Raw genomic sequence first — 22,403 nt, 5'->3', positions numbered from 1 at the left:
AAACCTGTCTGGTATTTTTGAAAAAATGTTGTTCTTTAATATAATTTAATCTGATGATCATGTGTTAAGTTTAGATGTAAGCAGGTAAAGGCTAGAAAATCATTGTCAACAATTCACATACAGACAATGATATACACCTCACACACATTTCAGCACAACATGTGAAGCACCTGTCAGCCTCTGACCACTGTTGTGACCACAGGTCCCACTAACACAGAAACACTGGTCCCAGGACTTGGAAGCCACAGAGTTAGTACAGTCACTGTCCAGTATAGTGACCACAGTCTCCTGGAACCCAGGACCAGCCATCTGAAGTTCTACAGTCATTACAGCCACTGCCCGCCGTAGTGACCACAGTTTGCAGAAGCGCTTTTCTGTTTAATTTAAAACTCAGCTTTATGGATATTCCTTAAAATTATAATTGATTTTATTCTGGTGCTATAAATAAGGAAAAATAATAAACAATTTGCAGTATTAACAAGAATTTCACCTCTACAATTAATCATAATATTAATTCAGCTTATATGTTTTTTAAATTATTTTCTATTAATGCTGTATTAATAGTTTTATATGCAGTTATACACTATTACACACAACACAGACTTAAAATGTTTTTTAAGTACTAACATATAATTATTATAACTATTAATTAATATTGTAGATATTTAGCAACTTTATCACAAATGTTGTACAACTTGACAATCCCTTATCTATTACCATACTAATAAAATACAAAATTTTGGTTGTAATTTGGGTCATGTGCTAGGACTAGGAATTTTCCCATTTGCAAACAAAAAGGAATACAAATGTTTTAACAATAATACAACGTCTTCAAAATATTTACCAGGGGTTGTTTATTTCATGGTGCTCAATTCTGCCCTCTCTAACAGGTAAAATAACAGACTAGTGTATTAACGGAGATCAGTTGTTTTTAAACATTGTTGTATTGATCGGACTGATATTTTATTTTACACACTGATGAATTAATATGTTTTATTAAAGTAATTAACTGATGTGTTATTAAACACAATATTTTAGACTAATATTTTAACTGAGATAAGTGTGTTATTAAATACTAGAGTATTATTGAGACTCCAGTATTATTACTATTGATACATTTTATATTTACTGTATTATTCAAGTAACATTAATAATAATAACATTATAACATTATGGAAATGTTATTAAAAATAGAGTATTTTGAGAGAAGGTGACAATTTTAGTGCAAAGAACTATTACAGACAGGTGATCAGAGATAAAAGTATATTTAAGGCACGTTTCCGATTAACAAATAATATTAGTAACTTGGGCCCTATTGCAGGTGAATGTGCTAATACAAATAGGAGTACTGAAGGTAAATGTATTAAAATATTTTTGATCCATGGTTATTTTTGAGAATGATTACAATAGTTTTAGATACTATGGTAATTATATTGCAGAAGGATCTAACATTGTAACATGATTGAGGACAAGACATATAGTTGTGTTTATTTGTTATAACAGTCACGTTCAGGTGGTAGGTATTTGTATTGCAGTGTGTTGTAGTTTTTTGACCTGAATCCATACTGGGTGCTTTTAGACAACAGTGTCCAGTTTCAGTAACAACACAGGAGTCCTGAGGCAAATCTTGTATCAAATCTTTAAACAAAAGTTTGGGATCTGTTCAGACTGGAGTCTATTATGTTGGAAGAAATGTGTATTTGACCCGGAAGTCCTTCATTTTGAAAAGATAAAGGTTTAATTCTTGTTCCATGTTTATTCTGCATTTGTCTGATACTTCACAGCTAAATGAATTGTTGTTTGTAAGTCTTAGATAACTAATGATAGGGATCATTTTTCTTACATCATGGAATTTTAAAAAAGAATGATTAATAAAAATAACCTGTGCACTGTGCTTTTAGAATATATTATTAAATGCAACTATAATTCAATCTGTGAATAATGGATTAAGATCTTGAGAGGTAAAAGCTAAAACACATTGTTCACATATATATCATGTTATCATAGTAAAAATCATATATGAATAAAAAGTAGTATTACAATGAATTGTAGTATATGATAGAAAAAAAATATTTCACACTCCAAACTGAAGGTGATTGAATATTTAATCAAAAAGAACAAATCTAGTTAATGTAAATGTGCGCTGGACAGTAAGTATACACACTTCACGTACAGTCTGGGCTGGGACTGACTTGCGTCAACAGCAACATTCCCTCGAGCTTTCACCCTGTCATTCAGAATGGACATTCATTCAGACATTCACCCTGTCATTCAGACTGGGTCAGGACGTCTTTCAATTAAACTTTCAGTCTTTCATTCAGGCTCCCAGTCACACTAATCACCTCTTTATTTGAAACTGTTCAGAACACCGAATCTCAATCATTAGAGCTAAACCTTGTGAAACTAGCGATCGCATTCCTCTCATAGTCAAGTTTTTACTTGGATATTTTCATATCTCACTGCTCCTGCTCTTCAATCCTGAAATATTTTCTCTGTTTTAATTTTTTCCCTTTTCTGCGCCGACTCTCCAGCCTCTCTTTTCTTTATTTCAGCTAGGAGATGGGCGTCCCTCTTTATGTTTTCTTTCTGCTCGCCTTTTTAATTCAGCCCAACCTATTATCAGCAGCCTGCATTTGATCTGTTACTCCCTGATCAATAAATCTCTGAAAGTCCTGCACCTGGGTTTCAATTATATCTCCTGCTGCAGAACTGCTTTTCCATCTTTCTGCAGCATTACACTTCACATATTTCAGCACAACTTGTGAAGCACCCATCTATTAAAAATATTTTTATTGATTCTGTTTTGGATTTTATAACTTATTTTCAAAGTAGAATGTTGAAGAGACTCATCAGTGTTTAAATCTCTTACCTGATACAGACATGTGGTCAGTGTCCACTTTTAAGTACATGTGGGGCCTGAGACCCAGATACACCAGATACACCAAACCTGGTTTCAGTGATTCAGCCTTCTGACACCACAGCCACTGTCCACTGTACTGACCACAGCTTCCAGAAACACAGGAACACAGTCATTACAGCCACTGTCCACTGTACTGACCACAGCTTCTAGAAACACAGGAACATGATCATTACAGCCACTGACCACTATACTGACCACAGCTTCCAGAAACACAGGAACATGATCATTACAGCCACTGACCACTATACTGACCACAGCTTCCAGAAACACAGGAACATGATCATTACAGCCACTGTCCACTGTACTGACCACAGCTTCCAGAAACACAGGAAAAAAGTAATTAGAGCCACTGTCCACTGTAGTAACCATAGCAGAACAGCCCTCTGCAGTCACACAGTGATATGGACAGAGAGATATATAACAGGATCTGGACACAGGTGTGTGGAGGGAGAGGTAAGATGGCTGCTGGTGGACTTCCTGTCACTCCACTGTCTCTTGTTCCCCATGGGAGAGACTAGCAATCCAATCAAACAGGTAAAACAAAATAAAAATTCCAGGTGTATTTCTAAAACTTCTTAATATAAAAATATCCTGTAGACATGGTGATAGGGATTGTTTCTCTCTCTCTCTGCAGGCAGTGCTGATGTGAGGCTGGTGAATGGTGCCAGTCCCTGTGAGGGCACAGTGGAGGTGTATCATGGTGGAGAGTGGGGGACAGTAATTCACTATGGTTGGGATCTCAATGATGCTACAGTGGTGTGCAGACAGCTGGGCTGTGGATCTGCTGTTTCAGCACCAGGAAGAGCTTACTTCGGACCAGGGTCTGGATCAGTCCTGCTGAGTGGGGTTTCCTGCACGGGGTCAGAGGCTGTGCTGAGGGACTGTGGAAAACAAGAAGTGAAGCAGTATAGCTACTCTCATGCCTATGATGCTGGAGTGAGGTGTTCAGGTAAGAGACAGAGACTCTCTCCAGTCTCCAGCTTGAGGACAATGAAAACTCCTCCACTGATCTAGAGTCCATCATCATGATCAATTAAATTAAAATTTAATTAATTAAAATCTAGTATTGATAATATGATGATAATAATAATTCAAAGCAATATACGTTATAAACATAATATAGTTAATTTGATTGGTGTGTCTTGTTTCTGTGTTTCCTCTGTGTTTATGCAGTCTCACTGAGCCTGTAGCTCATCCTCTCTCTCCAGGCACTTCAGTGTTGTTCAGTTTAAACAGGCAGGCTGTGCTAAGTGAGTCTGTATCTACTTCACTTTGTCTTTACTGTTTTAGCACTGGTGAAGTGACAATCTGCTGTGGTTCCACTGTGCTGTTGGGTGAAATGCCTTTTCATTTTCAGGTGTTTTAATGGTATTTTGGTGTCAGTGTCAGTGGATCTGGTCAGTTTCAGGTGTGTTTAAATGGTATTTTGGTGTCAGTGTCAGTGGATCTGGTCAGTCTCAGGTGTGTTTAAATGGTATTTTGGTGTCAGTGTCAGTGGATCTGGTCAGTCTCAGGTGTGTTTTAATGGTATGTTGGTGTCAGTGTCAGTGGATCTGGTCAGTTTCAGGTGTGTTTTAATGGTATGTTGGTGTCAGTGTCAGTGGATCTGGTCAGTCTCAGGTGTGTTTAAATGGTATTTTGGTGTCAGTGTCAGTGGATCTGGACAGTCTCAGGTGTGTTTTAATGGTATGTTGGTGTCAGTGTCAGTGGATCTGGTCAGTCTCAGGTGTGTTTTAATGGTACATTGGTGTCAGTGTCAGTGGATCTGGTCAGTTTCAGGTGTGTTTTAATGGTATGTTGGTGTCAGTGTCAGTGGATCTGGTCAGTTTCAGGTGTTTTAATGGTATGTTGGTGTCAGTGGATCTGGTCAGTCTCAGGCGTGTTTTAATGGTATGTTGGTGTCAGTGTCAGTGTCAGTGGATCTGGTCAGTTTCAGGTGTGTTTAAATGGTATGTTGGTGTCAGTGTCAGTGGATCTGATCAGTCTCAGGTGTCTTATAATGGTCTTGTGGGGCTCAGTGCTGTAGTGGAGTTCAGCTGCACTACCAGCTGTCCAAGGGGCTGATCCTTGGTGGTAGAGTGACTCTCGGTCTGATTCTGATGAGCCCAGAATTTAATAATTTAATGTCAGATAAGCTCCTAATGCAGCTTTGGATATAAATAGAAAAGAAAAAGAACAGTTCTGTTGGTTCATTCATGTAATTCAATTATTTCACATTTGCTATTTCAGACTGGACCTCTAACGTCTTAACTGCTCTGCCATATTTTGACTTCTTTAAGGCACTGATGGTCATGTATTTTCTTGTGATGCACTGTAGCCAGGAGCTGACTCTAGACCCAGGTGTGTGTAATTAGTGCTGAACTCCATGAGAGTGTGTCATTCTTTGAGATCTGCTTTCATGTGGAGAAGCACAACCCTGGATGTGTCCAGAGTGTCTGTCAGTGCCCAGGTCAGACAGTCCTGCTCCAGCAGTGCAAGGCTGTGACAGTCCTGGTCTTGTCCAGAGTGTGTGTCAGTGCCCAGGTCAGACAGTCCTGCTCTAGTAATGCCAGGCTGTGACAGTGCTGGTCTTGTCCAGAGTGTGTGTCAGTGTTCAGGTCAGACAGTCCTGTTTCAGCAGCACCAGGCTATAGGGAATCTTTTCTTTGAGTCTAGGACATGTCGTTCTGCTTCTGTGAATTTGGTGATAAGGATCAGTTTTTCCTTCTGTATTTATTAATTCTACAGTCCTAGATACACTTGGAACCATGAATTGGAAGAAGCAGTTAGAAAATGGATGGATGGATTTGTGATCAGTTTCTATTTTTACTTATTCTACAGTTGAATGTGTTCCACAGGTGGCATCTTCAGCACTGTGATTATTGGTATGAACATGTGGAACAGCTGGAATGATGCTGATAGTTTGATTTGTAATATTCCACAAACTGATAAATTTAGTGTCTCTGATTTTTGTATCTTGCATTTGCCCCAGTGTACAGATAATAATGCACTGAACACCTTCTTTAGAGGCAAATGCTAGAGCACAGAGGTGGAGATTGATGATTTAGAGTCTTAACATTCATCTACAATTATTAGATGTACATGTATCTACATTATTTCCAGAGGAAAGGAATCAATTTTACAATCTGTAAAAAAGTTCAGCCCCAAAATATTTTATGGTTAAACTTTTTGAAGTTGACCTTTCAGATTTTTTTCCGACTCTCCTCTCTTTCATTTAATTTTTGTTTATGTCCTATTATCTACTGTTTTTATCTATATCTATCCTATTATCTATATTCTTATTGAAAGCACTCTGTATTATTGTACAATTGATTGTAATAGTGTATGTATTTCTAAAATGTAATTTTCTATGCCTAATTATAGGTGTAAATATATTTATGAATGAAACAATAGGAAGTCAAGATTTAAATTGAGAATCTATGATATCTGTTTTTCACATTAAGTTAATTTATTTTCATAGGGTACTAAGTTAAATTTTCACAGAAGCCAGGTTCAGCGACAGTGAGCAATGAGCTGCACTGTGAGAGATTACCTGCTCAGACTGACAGCCTGTAGTTCTCTATTGCAGGTTTTGTGAGGCTGGTGAATGGACACAGTCTTTGCTCCGGGAGAGTGGAGGTGAATCTCAAGAACACCTGGACCTCAGTGTGCGACTCTGACTTTGACTGGCAGGATGCAGAGGTTGTCTGTCGGGAGCTGGACTGTGGGGCTCCTTCAGTGATACACAGAGGGGCTCATTTCGGACAGGGCCAGGGTCCAGTTGGGTCAGAGCAGTTCCAGTGTAGAGGACAAGAGTCCAAGCTACAGCACTGCCCCACTGCAGCCAGGCCAGAGCAGAGTTGCTCCCAGAACAGAGCTGTGGGTCTGACTTGTACAGGTAAGATTGTCACACTGTTTTCACTCATGGAAACAATCGTTATAGAGTCATAAATGATACATATTTTGATTGGGTGATCTCTGTTGTAGACTGAGTGATCTCCTGAGGAGAGTGGGTGATCTCCTGAGGAGTGTCGAGTGGGGCAGCATGCAATCGGCAGGTTCTAGGCAGGGTCCCAAGCACACACCCCACACACCAGACTTAATTTAAAACATGATTTGTTAGCTGGAACTTACAGTATATGACCTGGACCTGGCACAGTAGACATAGGAGCTTGTTGTTTTTGAGGATGTCGGTTGGCTGTGTTGGTGTTCCGATCGGCACCCGGTGTGGAACTGCTAGGGGAAGACAATAACACAGGTGGTTCAGTGTAAGAACTGAGGGGATGGTGCTTTCTGCCTGGGCTGTCTTGTGAAACGTGTATCTACAGCCTGTGCAATGGCGAAAACTGCCCTTCAGCCTTGAGGCTGGGAAAACGAATCAGCCTAGGCTGTGCCAAAGCCTGTTTTAATAGCAGCAGCCTACAATTCAGCCCACTCAGACTGTGTGGGAAAAAAGTACAGTTAGCAGGTAGTAGGTAGATTTTTCAATTGTAACAAAGCTCCTCACCAATGAAGCTAGGAAAAGTAAGGTAAACAGCCAGTGTGATGGCAAGGACTGTTACAGAAATATCAACGCTATTCTTCAGGCCTAAGACTGGAATTGTAGAGATAAAAATATAAGTGAAAACCTTCATCTCGGGGACAGTTTATTAATACTTTATTTCAATATGTGCCAGGCTGAGGCAATTATTGGGGAATTTTTCTGTCTTCTCAAAGTCCATCCTGGTTTTATGTGACCTAGAGCAGGGTGCTAATTGTCTCCTATGAGCTGCACATCGTTATCTTACATATGGGGAAAACTTGGAAAAATTAGTCCCCAGGGAAAGTAGCACCCTTTGAGGAAACAATCCCTTATGGCATCACAATATCTGTCCTTATTCTATGCCTGCTATTGGTTTCTCACTCACTATGTGCTGGATCTTATAGTTTTTTTCACTGTATTGGTACTTTAATTTGTTGTATTTCTTGTGGCCTGCTGTGGTGTCATGCTGGTGAAGTTCTCTCCTATCTGCAGGATACACAGGGTTCAGGCTGGCGAACGGCTCTGACTCCTGCTCTGGCCGAGTGGAGTTACAGTGGCTCTTCAGGGACTGGGGGACAGTGTGTGACCTGTACTGGGATCTGAGAGATGCCAGGGCTCTCTGCCAGCAGCTGGGCTGTGGAGAGGCTGTAGCAGCACCAGGACAGGCCTGGTTTGGACAGGGCAGTGGACCAGTAACGGCTGATGTGTTTGAGTGCAAGGGCAATGAGAGCCGTCTCTCACACTGCGCTGTCTCTACATGGGGGAGAGCAGGGTGCTCTCATGGACAGGAAGCAGGAGTCATCTGCTCTGGTGAGAATCGTGTATTTAAAACACAGTGACACTCCCTCTGCTTACACACAGAAGCACACTGTTTTCATTATTGAATATCTGCTCTGTTACACACTCCCAGTTATGTAAGAGATGCAAAGATGAAAACACATATTCCTTAAAATGTGAGTGTGTTTTAAACATGTCATATCTATCTCAAATATTCCCTAAGGTGTTATTAGGTTGTTATTTTCTTTCTGATGGATAGATGCACAAATACACTGAGGACTAAAGCTCAGTTTTATATTTATGTTGATATCAATGCTCTAAAAGATTAAAGAAAGTTCTGTACCTCAGTATCCTGTAATTAACATCTGACCTGCTTAATTAGTTTAATTAATAGAGCCCAATTAAACAGGAGCCTGAAAAGAAAGTGAGTCTCAGAAAGTCAAAGTTTACAGATGTTATGTGCAGTTGAGCCCCACACACAGCTGACATTCCACTGGTGAAACATCACTCCTGTGGACCGAAATGAGCTCCTTTCTTCTCTTTTACAGACTCAAATATGACCAGAGATTCACCTGGAGCAGGTAAAGAGAGAATGAGGACTGTCTTAATCACATCAGTGCTGTTTTATTTGTAGTTTCATTTCTGGTGTTAAATTGCTCCTCTCACACAAGGTTAACAGTCTGATTTCTCTCTCTCTGTTTGTTTCACAGACTTCCTTTCTTCAGCTCTTCCCTCTTCCAAAACACCAGGTATGAATAAGCCCCTGTTCTGTATCTCCAGGGCTCTCAGTGTGTGCTGATGTCTCTGTTGCTCAGTGGAATCCCAGATCAGTCAGTGAGGCAACAGCTGTGTGTGTGCAGTTTTTTCAGTGTGTCACAAACACACTCGGGTCTTTGGGATCTACAGGAAACACATCTATCTGAATAATGCAATTTGACACTGGTGGAGCTATTGTCTCTATGCCCAACAGTGGGTCAGAAAAAATAACTTATCTGGTATACTGTTTATGAACAATGTGGAATATGTTAAACTTACTGTATATATTAAATATATATATATAATATGATATATATATACTGCTTATGAACAATTTGTTACAGTAAGTGTATATATTAAATTAATCAAAAGTCAAGAAACACTGTACTTGAACTGTATCTGCTGTGCCTAGTGGGCCAACTTGTAACAGGAGGTCATGGTGATCTCTTAGAACTCCTGATCTCTGACCCCTGACCTCTAATTTTCTGGTCCTAGATCAGCTATCCCTTAGGCTGGTTGGGAGAGGAGATGATTGTGCTGGGAGGCTGGAGGTTTATCACAATGGCTCCTGGGGGACAGTCTGCGATGACTCCTGGGACCTGGCAGACTCTCAGGTGGTGTGCAGGCAGCTCCAGTGTGGGACGGCCCTCAGTGCCCCAGTGCCAGCCTCCTTCAGCCAGGGAACTGGACCCATCTGGCTGGACGAGGTGGGCTGTCTGGGGAATGAGTCGTCCCTGGGGGAGTGTCCCTCAGCATGGTGGGGACAGCACGACTGTGGACACAAGGAGGATGTGAGAATCCTGTGTTCAGGTAAGGGGAGATAATTAAAATTACAATGATTCAGATAATTGAATCCCACATTGTGGATATGGCTTGCATCTAGAGTGCCTAGATAGGTTTGACTTGTGAGGATGTGAGAATCTTGTGTTCAGTAAGTTAGTTAAGTAAAATAATCCATATTCTTAAATTCCACGTTGTGGATATGGTTTGCATCTGGAGTGCTTAAATACATCTTGTTGAGGAAAAGACTGAGCTGGATGCAGAATTAATTTTAAAATAAATATTTATATTTATGATACAGTTGTGAATGCACATATTCACATCCCAGCAAAAATAAATAAAGAGAGAAAGAAACTCAAGATAAATTCTACTTTCATGCCTCAGTCTCTTAGTTGTGCTGCTGCTGAATAGCCAAGCTGATCAGAATTACATTTTGGGTCAGAACCTGCTCATGTAATGGGATTTTAAAGCTCTGTGTGATGCACTGTCCAGGTTCTGAATGAACAGAACCACACAGTCACATTCATGTCAACTGTGTTATTGTACAGCTGTCCTTGTTTCATTACGTGAGTCAGTTATAACTGGATTAGTACGGGAAATGAGACTGGTTGCTGTTCACATTGTTTGCTTGTTGTTTCTTTCCAGTTCAGAACTAAACGTTGGGCTGTCTTGTCAGGGTTTGTTTCCTTTGACTTTCCCTGCTGTCTTGACAGATCACACTCTCCTGAGACTGTCTGCAGGCTGTTCAGGACAGGCAGAGGTTTACTACAATGGCACCTGGGGCAGTGTGTGTCAGAACGGCATGACTGACTCCACAGCCGCAGTGATCTGTAAACAGCTGGGCTGTGGAGACAAGGGCACCATCAGTGAGATAAACTCCAGGCTGAGCCCTGATCCCAGATGGCTGGACTTTGTCTCCTGTCGCAAACACGACTCCACCCTGTGGCAGTGTCCCTCCTCCCCCTGGGGTCAGAATGACTGCACAGACCGAGAAGTGGCTAACATCACCTGCTCAGGTACAGAGGGAAGAGTAATGCTCTGTAAATTAGTGTTTTGCCATATTTAGAACAGACAAAAGCTTTAAACTGAATTCTTATTAATTTATCTCCAAACATGTATAAAATGAAATAATTATTATTAATCTTTGAAGGTCCTAGAAAAGAAGCTGACAGAAGCACTCCAGCCCCTCAGGAAGAGCAGCCACAGCAGCACTGCCCAGGTGAGTTCAGTGTGGAAAACAGACAGGGACACCGCAGCCCTGAGCTGAGGAACAGTAACCATACAGCTCTCTTCTAGAGCCACTCAATACCTCACTAACCTCTACTACAGTCACTGAGCTGAAGACACTCAGTTATCTCTCTGCTCTTGTCTACAGTCACAGATCTAATGACACTCGTTAACCTTTCTGTTGACTTTCAGTCCCACTGGCTCTGCGCCTGGTTGGAGGCACTAACTGCTCTGGCCGGGTGGAGCTGCGGTATGAGGGCTCCTGGGGGACAGTCTGTGACGACTCCTGGGACCTGCAGGATGCCCAGGTGGTCTGCAGACAGCTGGGCTGTGGGGACGCAGTGAGCGCAGCAATAGAGGCCTCATTCGGACCAGGAAATGGCGCCATCTGGCTGGACGAGGTGAACTGCACAGGCAGTGAACTTCACCTGTGGGACTGCTGTCACTCTGGACTAAATCAGAGTGACTGTCGACACAAGGAGGATGCAGGGGTTACCTGTACAGGTGAGGATAGTCGTAGAACTGTAGATAAACAAGGTAGCAGATCAATGGAGAAGTTAGACTGATGTCACCCATACTCTATCACTGCTTAATAACTAACTGAACCAACTAAGATCATCAGTCACAAGATTGGGATGTTTTGTAGCCCTGTGTATGTGAACAACACTAGGCTTTAATTCCGAACAAGACACCATTCATCCAGCAATCCTAGATTTGACCTCAAGGAACAAATGTAAAGATTTTCTTTTTATTAAGACCACTCTGGATTCAACTTGCTTTAAAACCAAAGACAAAATAATGACAGTTCTCCTATCTCTTTTACAGGTTTGTCAGAGACAACAGCCAGTCCAGCAACAGCTACAGGTGAACAGAAATCTTCCTTGTCATTGATAACTCCTGTCTTTCTGTCTCTTCAGATTCCCAGTGTTGTTGTAGTGTCTCCTCTCCTCTCTCAGAGTGAAGATCAGTGTTTTCAGATTTCCAGTGTAGATCTTGTGCTAGTGTCCTCTTTCCTCACTGATTTAGTGACAGTCCTGATGGGTTAGATTGGGAATCCTTAGCTATTCTTCATTGATCTTGGGTTCACCCTGAAGCCATGAGAGCCACATATCGGAACAGGAGGAGAACAGGACATGTGTCGAAGTGTATATGAGCCCAAGAGCACCTCTCCTGATCCCTGTTCATCCATTGTCTCCCCCTCTCTCAGGCAGAACCAGGACAACAACCCAGACACAGCCACTGGGAGGCCTGTCTGCCTCGCCCCTGGTCCTCCTGCTGCTGGGGGCTCTGCTCTTCGTGGTGCTGGCCCTGTTAGTGGGGCAGCTGATCCAGAACAGGAATCTGAGGAAAGGTAGGGAGGGAACTCTCCATCCACATAGTGACCTCTAGTGGTCAGTTCTGTCACTCACATGGAACTTATATTTACATAATTACCTTGAGGAAGAATTCAATTCAATTCAATTCAACTTTATTGTCATTAAACTTACACAGGTGCATAGTATAATGAAAAGTGTTTCTCATTAGTCACTCAGGTGCAGTATATAAATAGGACAGAAGATGAGACAATAGACAGTTACACAATAAGACAGTTACACAATAGCAATAATAGTAACATGTAATAACATAACATAAATAACATGTAATCAAGTAATCGAAAACTGTGCCAAATTCCGCAGAGAAAATTTAACAGGACAAAAACAGTGCAAGGTAATTCTTGGAACAGTGCAAAAAAATAGTGTGGTTAAAAGTAGTGTGGTTAATTAATATTGAATATTATTATGCCTGTTACAATTTTACTGGGCTATCGAGGGGACAGTACAATTTTGGCTTACATGTGTGTGTGGTGGTGTAGGAGTAGAGTGGTTGTGGGTACAGGAGGATGTTAGGAGAGATCATAATATGGTGGGAGGGAGAGGGGGCGTCACCAACTTGACAGCTCTGGGGAAGAAGCTATTTTGGAGTCTAGTTGTGTGCGACTGGAGTGACCGGAACCTTCTGCCAGATGGTAGGGGAACAAACAAGTTATGACTGGGGTGAGTGGGGTCAGACATAATTTTGGTGGCTTTTTTCAGACTCCTGGTGTTGTATATTTCCTGGATGGATGGTAAGGCACTGCCGATGATGTGTTGGGCAGTTTTGACCACCCGCTGTAGTGCCTTACGGTCGGATGCGGTGCAGTTGCCGTACCAGACTGTGATGCAGGTGGTCAGTATGCTCTCCACCATACATCTGTAGAAGTTGGTGAGGATCAGTGGGTGTAGGTGTATTTTCTTCAGCCTTCTCAGGAAGTACAGCCGCTGTTGTGCCTTCTTGATGAGACTGGAGGTGTTCAGTGTCCATGTAAGGTCCTTAGAGATGTGAACGCCTAGGAATTTGAAGTTATTCACCATCTCCACCGCAGACCCTTCTATGTAGATGGGGGAGTGAACTTTTCCTTGTCTTCTGAAGTCAACAATCAGCTCTTTGGTTTTGCTGATGTTGAGACATAGGTTGTTGGTTCGGCACCAGTCTGCAAGTTGTTTTATCTCCTCCCTGTAGGCAGTCTCATCATTGTCAGTGATCAGGCCCACGACTATGGTATCGTCGGCACACTTGATGATGGTGTTTGTGCTGAACTTAGCAGTACAGTCGTGGATGAACAGGGAGTAAAGCAGTGGGCTGAGCACACAGCCTTGAGGGGCACCGGCTGTGCCCTGGTAGAGACCTGGTAGAGGAAACCATTTAAAGTTTAAAAAAGATTATCAACAATTACAGATGGAGATATCAGGAAATTTGCAAATCAAGAAGCATAACATTTATGTGCTGTAATGTCCAATGAAGGTTTAGTAGTCAATGTTTGATCTTGTACTCCTCTCCCTGCATGTTAACCCTGAGTGTCTGTTTTCTCACACAGCCCTATCTAAGGGAGCACTCGCCCCCTATCATGATGCCGTTTACGAGGAAATAGAGTACAAACTGGCCAGGGAGGGAACCTACAGCGCCCCCAGGAGAGGTGAGTGAAGAGAGTCTTCAGGAGTGATTAGTCTCCATCTTCTGAGGAAGATCTGAGGACTTAACACTTGTAGAAAATCTCACCATACTGGTTTTAAATCTGTAGAGTTTTCTTTCTCAACTGCTGTCAAAGTAAGTGAAGAAAAGCATCATAAACTCTGTGTTTCTGTTGACAACCTGGCTTCTCTCCCAGTAAGAGACAGTGCTGACTGACTGTAGGATTGTTTTTTCTCAACTGGTGTCAAAGTAACTGACACCACAGTTCACAGTTCCTGATCTGCCTTATACACACAAACTCTGAGATACTGTTCACACCCTGCCTTCTTCCACAGCCAGTGGAAGACAATGAGTCTGCTGTCTGACTGCAGGTAATATTGATCTGTCCTCCTGTTCACAGGGAGATTCCTCTCTGACGAGCTGCCCTCTGGATACGATGATGTGGAGGACAGTGAGGGAGACCCAGTACCAGGTGAGGGGAGATGGAGTCAAGGGGCTCAGTGTGGGAGTGAGGAGGTCTTCAGTCCAGTACTCACTCTCACCTCAAACCAGGCTGACGTTTAGAGAACTTATGTAGAAAATCCTGAATTATATAAATATAACCACACGTGTTTCTTCAGTGTTGCCTCACACTAGCCTTATCTCAGTGTAGTGGTTTGATGGGTTTACTGAGACAATTATTAATTGTAGCAGTAATCACGAGGTTGTTCGTTGGGGCTTTTAGAAAATCAATCGTCAGAACAACTAACAACGCACACACACGGGTTCAATACACGGGATACATTTCTTAATATAAACTGTGCACCAAACATATACTAGTCTGCCTGGATACGAACGGCAGACCTTACTGTGAGGGTTATCAATATACAAGGTATATAATCTCGAAGAGATGCAAACACAAAGAGATACACAACAGAGAATATATGTCAATATATATCGTTCGGTTACCAAATCGCTAATCAGTGTTATTACCCACTGTTACTCTAAACTCGGAAGTAAATACATTACTCATGAATTAAATTGATAACAACTTGTGTTGAGGTACAATTGAATTCTCGAGATGCAATGTAGAACATGGGGTTTACTTATCCACTGTGTATGGATTTGGAATTTCCCGGCACGAGCACCAAACCAGCTGACAGGCTCTGTTGCAGCCTCGGTTCCAGCGGTTGTCTAATGGGCTTTGTGTCGGCGTCCTCTGGCTACTGGCCAACCAGTCAAGGTGCAGCTCGGAGTAGGACGGGTGGAGGAATCTGACTGCGGTGCGCAGGGCAGTCGTTGCTCCGAGGGGATCTACCAGCAGTCCGGCTGGCTAGTAGAAAGTCTCTATGCACAGAGTGTGACTGCGAGTCCTCACAAGTCACTCTTTTGCCTGGGAAGAAGCTGGTTCATTCCCGGTCCAGCGCTGCTTCTGAATAAGCTATTCAGGTTGTCGACGAGGGTCCAACTGTAGGCTGCCGTTGATCAAGCGCAGCATTCACGTTGGTAGAATTCTGAGTACGTACGGGATCCTTGGCCTCGCGCTTAGAACAAAGTCCAAGTCCTTTTGCAGACAACAGCAGTTGTCACGTGATTGTCTCTGAGGATGCGCGAAAATGGCCAAGGAGAGCTCCGATCTGAGCTTGCGCTCCCTTTTTGATCAAGACCCAGATGTGTGCTGATTGGTTGAGAGTTTGGCGGGCATTGGAGACCCACGTGGTTTTACCACGCCCTGCCAGTCCCTGATTGGTTGGTCAAGGTGAGATATAAGTCACTTACTCTTGACACTTAGGAATGCAGTCCAGATGTCCATTCGGCACTCCCTAGACTGATAGGCGCCAATGGTTGACCATTGATCATGATAGCCAGGCTTAGCTAATTGCATCCCCGTCTGGGAGCTTGTTTCTTATCAAAAGAAAACATCTTAAATCAGCCTGCATGAATTCTTTCTCTGTGGCTGCACCACAGAGATGGAGGGTGAGATGGAGCCTACTTTAGGAGCATACCAACGCTTAATTCTGTCTTATTAACAAGCATTGCCGCTACATCAGCAAATCATAGATGCCGAGCAAAACTAGACCTGGTCAATACTGGGGTGCTCTCATTGGTTTTGATAGAAAAGGAGACTGCGGAACAGCATGCTGTAAAAACGGCCTTTCAGATCAGATTAATCAGCGACCCTAGAGTTTTGGCTTAACTATACACCACAAAACATTTAAAATCACACTTTCCAATTACTTTGCAGCTCTATGGTCAAAGTAAGTCTGAGTCCTGAAGTGTAAATTCTCTGTCTCTCTGTGTGGTTCAGGAGACTCGATAACCTCTCTGAAAGAAGAGATCCCAGAGTACTATGATGATGCTGTAACTGTACCTCAGAGTCCAGATGCCTTGTCAGGTGGGTTATTTCAGTCCAATCACATGGGGAAACTCTGCACCAATACACACAACATAAACATACAGCACGCAATTACAAATTTGCTAACAAGGTGTTTTAGACACCTACATCCTAAACCTACATCCCAGAAAATCCTCAAACTGCTACCAAGTATTCAGCTTTTACAGAACACCTACATAAAAGAAAGAGATAAACCAAACCTTCTAAACCAAAGACATTACAACCTACAGTTAAATCTCTCTCTTTGTGAACCCAATTGCTACAAAATAAATGGGAACCTATCTCCCTGTTCTAAAGATGCTCCCACTAGCCAGGAGAGGCACTTTTTAACTAAGGGATTATATAAAAAAGAAATAAAAGTTTCTAAAAACAACAGAAAGGCAAGCTCTCTTTATGAGGTTCAAAGACTAAACTCCAGTCTGGACTCCCACAGAGTCTGAATCTCTCTACTCTTTCTTGGATCTCAGCCTCTGAATACTGAGTCTGTACTATTCTGTACCAGTTACATGAAGTCTCTGAGTCTGAGTCTCTCTCTGTGATCTCAGCCCTGCACACTCAATCTGGGTCACTGCTGACAGTGTCCGGCTCCTCTTCAGTATCTCATAGGGTTCACATCACCACCCTCTCTGTCCAAATACAGCCAAACTTTCTCTGCCCTGTTTTCCTTCAACATCTTATTTGAAAATCTAGGAATTGTTTTACATTTATTACAGTTGTGAATAGGACTCAAAGCGCTTTACAGGTAATGGGGACTCCCCTCCACCACCACCAGTGTGTAGCATCCACCTGGATGATGCGACGGCAGCCATAGTGCGCCAGAACGCTCACCACATATCAGCTATCAGTGGGGAGGAGAGCAGAGTGATGTAGCCAATTCATAGAGGGGGATTATTAGGAGGCCATGATTGGTAAGGGCCAATTGGAAATTTGGCCAGGACACCGGGGTTACACCCCTACTCTTTTCGAGAAGCACCCTGGGATTTTTAATGACCACAGAGAGTCAGGACCTCGGTTTTACGTCTCATCCGAAGGACGGCGCCTGTTTACAGTATAGTGTCCCCATCACTATACTGGGGCATTAGGACCCACACAGACCGCAGGGTGAGCGCCCCCTGCTGGCCCCACTAACACCTCTTCCAGCAGCAACCTTAGTTTTTCCCAGGAGGTCTCCCATCCAGGTACTGACCAGGCTCACACCTGCTTAGCTTCAGTGGGTTGCCAGTTGTGAGTTGCAGGGTGATATGGCTGGTACAGGGGGTACAGAGTACCCCCTGTACCAGCCCACAGTAGCCTTTGTCATTAGAAATTAGTCTCAACCTAATTTCATATCTTCAAATAAACACTACCTAGAAGAGAAGAGGTCTCTGACAGGCCAGTCTGTGTCAGAATGACAGAGCCATTACTGACCTGCTCTTCTGTTCACAGGGAGACTCCTCTCTGATGAGACACCCTCTGGGTACAGTGATGTGTTCAGCAGTGAGGAAGACCCCACTTCAGGTAAAAGTACAGCCAGGGGGCTCAGTGTGGGTTAGGTATTTCAGGGATGGGAAAGATAATCCATCTCTGTTGCACTGTCATCCAAGACAGGGGGGAATCAGGCATTTTGCAGTAGCGGTAGCTTCACTCTATCATGTCCTACAAGGATCAATAACAGCCAATAAAGACTGAGTGACCTGAATTGTACAAAGTTAGATCACAAAGATCACAGTGTCACTGAAACCCACCTACTGACACACCTAGCCAATCAGATTTAAATTAATTTAAATTGATCAGCAGCTTTAGATTCCCCAAGACCAGGAATTCTGTTCTCTGACTGCAGAGAGAATTACTAGGCTCAGAAATAGGCACAGTCTTCCTCACTGTGGTTTTAGAGCATTGATACTTCATAAGTATAAGTTAATTCTACACTGAATCATCAATTCTTCCAAAAAGATACAATTTAATTAAAAAAACCTATTAAACGCTTTTGAGTACAATATTGTAACATCTATTCTGTATACTATAACTGTTAGCCCACTAATAGCCATTGATATCAAAGCAGAGTACTTCTCAGATACAGTATGTTTATTATGCTTATTGTTTGTTATGCAAATTATGATTATATCAATAAATTGTATATTGTCTGGTTAGAATACATGTGTGAGACTATAGATTATTATGTTTGATTAGTTCCTAAAAGTCTACAAGTACTCTCAAAATATACTGCTATAATTTCTTATTGTTACAGAAAATTAAAATCCCCATTCACTACACTATTGTGACTATGTAAGTGTTTTAAAAAATCTAGGTACACCTGGGTGATGTCATCAATTCCAATTCCAATTACAGTACATGGCTAGGGGCTGCAAAGCAAGGAGATGTTTGCTGAGATGCTGAGGTGTGAGATTCAGAGATCAAAGCAACCATAAAGTTCTGGGTAAATGATTGTCAATCAACTGTCCAGGAATGATAGAAGGCAAGAGCTACTTCTTGCTTCTACTACTTGTCCAGATCAACTGGAAAGACCAGACTGGAGTTTAGTCTTTGAACCTCATAAAGAGAGCTTGCCTTTCTGTTGTTTTTAGAAACTTTTATTTCTTTTATAGAGAATCCCTTAGTTAAAAAGTGCCTATCCTGGCTAGTGGGAGCATCTTTAGAACAGGGAGATAGGTTCCCATTCATTTTGTAGCAATTGGGTTCACAAAGAAAGAGATTTAACTGTAGGTTGTAATGTCTTTGGTTTAGAAGGTTTAGTTTATCTCTTTCTTTTATGTAGGTGTTCTGTAAAAGCTGAATACTTAGTAGCAGTTTGAGGATTTTCTGGGTGTTTAGGATGTAGGTGTCTAAAACACCTTGTTAGCAAATTTGTAATTGCGTGTTGTATGTTTATGTTGTGTGTAGTGTTGTTAACAAATATTTAACTAATTGTCTCAACTATTACTTTTTTTCAATAAAGCTGTTCCAAAGAACAAATCTCTTATGTGCCTTTAACTATACCAAATGCTTGGGTATATTCTTGGCAAAATCTTTAAAAGTTGGGGGTTATGATTAATTTATTTTTTAATTTATCTACTCAGTCATTTTTGATATTCACAATTTTCATAATCCTAATAAGTAACAATATTATTTCAATAACTGGCTCATTTGACAAATCATGAGTCTGTCTCTCTGTCAGGTGTCCTCCAGCCTGGCCCTGGAGTGGACAGGGTCCTGCCCACACTGCCCTCTGAAGAAGGAGCCCCTGCCCCTGACAGGACTGACTACGATGATGTTGGGGATGACTCTCAGGGAGAGGATGGGCGCTGTGAGACTGACAGAGCTGTCTGGGAGAACCTCCTCCAGCAGGTCTAGACACAGAAGAGCTTCACCAACAGAGTCACACAGTCTTACAACAGTTCTGAGAACTGAGACTGTCTGTGACCTGAGTCCACTTCACTCCACTGCTTCCACACTGACACTGTCTGTCACCTGAGAGCTCTGACCAGTGAGTCACTGTCCTCATTGACTTTGTCTACAGGACCTGCAGTTTGTGTTTTAAAACAGGGAGACCTTAAAGTTCCCTATTCCATTCAGTCTTTTTTCTTGTACAATATGATATGTTTCTGAAATAAAACTATTAATTGATATAGAATTCTGAATGTAACATTTCTGATGTGCAGAAATGTATATACATTTTCTTAACGTTTCCTTTTTAAAAATAAACCTTTTAAAACCATTTTGTCATTCATTTGTAATTTCTTAATTTTGTACAATTAAAGACTTTTAATTAAATAAATAAGGAACCTTTGGCCACTCACAATGATAAAATCAACCCCAGAAGGAGAGAATGTCTAAATGTTTGTGATCAATTCATAAGTATGATTTAATCCACACAAGGAACAAAAGGCACTGTCGACAGAGCCAGATACAACACAACCAAAGAGACAACCTGGCTGTTATTTACATTCCCTTCAAATCAAAAGGTTAAGATAGATAGATACTTTATTGATCCCATGAGAAGAAATTGCATCTATCTATCTAAGACTCCTTCACTTTATACTGCACCTCAAACCATAGGTATTTTATAGCACCCAGATTGACCAGTACAGAGTACTAGATACAGTAAAACATCTTCATATTTGAAAGAAATGTGAGTGTTTTGCACATTTCAAGCTACAACAAGTAAACATTTGAGTACCTAAGTCAATATACCTGGAATGATCAATAATGACCAACATCGGCAACTTCCAAGAAAATCATTTTCACTCATTGAATTTGATCTTCATACTCACCTTGCATTCTCAGCTATAATACTTCAAAATTACAGTGCAGATTTGGTGGAAAACTTCACAAATCTGTACAATTGTATTTTAATATCTTGGTATATGTACCTTCATTTTAATATACATGTAAGCATAAATACTGTGCAGTATATTGTACTTTTGTTGTACTTTTTAAAACATTTTACCTGAGGACGCAAGGGGACTGTTATATCTTGTGATACATGCAAGACATCAGTAAAAGAAGGTGAAATTTTAATAAAATTGGTGATTAAAAGAAAACCACAACTTGTATGATATTATCCCTCGATATCGAAGATCAATTGAAGGATTTGAAGAAACTATCAAAGAAACAGCAGCAATAGCAGATGATTTGGGTTTTGAACCAATGATTACACCTCAATAATCAATTCGTCCTCAAAAAAAGAAGAGACAGGCATGTTTTGAGCCTCATAATGATCCTCTTCTGGATCCACAAGAAACATGTTTTGGATGTTATAACTTCCATCAAAGAGAGATCTCATCAGTTGCATGCAATTGAAACTTTCGACTTTTTGGATGGTATTGAAAATATTTTTTAAAAATAAAACAAACAATTTTCCAAAGAAGATCTCATGAAGTATTGCCAGGATCTATTCTTAGCGTTTGGTAGTGATAACACTGCTGATATTGATGGAGTAGAAACGTACGATGCGTTGACAGGATTTCTGAAGCGAGAAGTCCTAGAACACCGCCTATAAATGAGCTAGGATTCATACCAAGAAATACTTTTTGTTTTCCACCCAGAAGGCTGCTATTGCATTACACATCTTGTGAACATGATCAGTTTTGGTAGCTTCTGGGCGCGATTTTCCAAAACAGAAACTAATAACAAAGTTATTTAAGATGCACCATGTCCAAAAATTGTAAATCGAGACTAGTATTACTACAGAAGAAAATATTTAACTGAAATATCAATAAGACTATGTAAGTATAAAAAGTAGAACAATTCAATTTATATAACTTATTTTTTATTCTTATTAGAAATGGGCTCACACACCAGAAGACACTAACGTTTATCTTCGTTAGAGTGTGTGAATAACAGTTTAACCCAAAATGTTTGTAATTTGTGTAAATTGTGATTTTGTTAAAATTCAATAAATCACCTATCAACAATAAGAAATTATTAAGAAAGTAGAACATTATTTTATTTCATAAACTATAAAACATGAAGAGAGTTTACAGGTCATATCCTTCGCTTTGTCTTTTAACTTAAGCGTTCAGGATCCAAGCCCGTGTGCGGATGGTTGTGTTTCTTGAATCTCTTGTAATCATCAAAAGTCGTTGTTTAGTCCTTCAGTACTTTCTCGAGTTGTACCATGGATATTTTATACGATTAATACTATTCATGCTCTTTTGACTTTTCCTTCACATATGGTAAAAGTTCAAAGTCTCCTTATGGCTGTGCTCTACGTCTACACGAGAGCACCTGTAACAGTACAGGACACGCAGTGAGGAGTTCGCGCAGCTTTCAGTTTAGTGCGGAGTCCAGAGGGAGGACTCGCTCGCTGAATGATCTCTCAAGAAATCCCGGGTGAGATTTAACAGGTGATTTCTTCAACAGCCACGACAAGTGTGGAGACGTTCTCTGGATTTCCTGAATATGACGTTAAATTAGTTCAAATCATTTGTTGTAGTTAACAGAACTAAATGCTTTGGAGGTACATCTAAAACAGCAGAGCAACACTGTAGCACTTCGCGTGTGACTGAACTTAATTGTGTAAACCTGGCTCTCTATGAACACCGACAAAGAGTTCTCACTCAACAGAAGATTGCGATGTGAGCACAATAATATAAAGCACG

General features: G+C 41.3%; 1 protein-coding gene across 1 annotated transcript; it reads left to right on the top strand.

Moving 5' to 3' along the window:
• The first annotated feature begins 8,751 nt into the window (after window positions 1-8,751).
• LOC138242507 (antigen WC1.1-like) lies at window positions 8,752-19,653 on the top strand. Its single transcript, XM_069198039.1, has 10 exons — window positions 8,752-8,779; window positions 8,909-8,947; window positions 9,450-9,764; window positions 10,448-10,750; window positions 11,154-11,465; window positions 12,169-12,312; window positions 13,855-13,953; window positions 14,350-14,421; window positions 16,237-16,323; window positions 19,478-19,653. The coding sequence occupies exons 1-10, from the start codon at window positions 8,755-8,757 to the stop codon at window positions 19,651-19,653; spliced, it is 1,572 nt and encodes a 523-aa protein (XP_069054140.1). The 5' UTR covers window positions 8,752-8,754.
• Window positions 19,654-22,403: the final 2,750 nt, after the last annotated feature.

Source organism: Lepisosteus oculatus, chromosome 14 (genome assembly GCF_040954835.1).
Source record: "Lepisosteus oculatus isolate fLepOcu1 chromosome 14, fLepOcu1.hap2, whole genome shotgun sequence".
Taxonomy (NCBI): Eukaryota; Metazoa; Chordata; class Actinopteri; order Semionotiformes; family Lepisosteidae; genus Lepisosteus; species Lepisosteus oculatus.
This window is presented reverse-complemented; position numbering and strand designations above follow the sequence as displayed.

Coding starts and splice junctions, on each gene's coding strand:
- LOC138242507 (XM_069198039.1), top strand. CDS start 8,755: ATGACCAGAGATTCACCTGGAGCAG. Junction 12,313..13,854: donor GAACAGGAATCTGAGGAAAG/GTAGGGAGGGAA, acceptor TTTCTCACACAG/CCCTATCTAAGGGAGCACTC. Junction 16,324..19,477: donor GAGTCCAGATGCCTTGTCAG/GTGGGTTATTTC, acceptor TCTCTCTGTCAG/GTGTCCTCCAGCCTGGCCCT.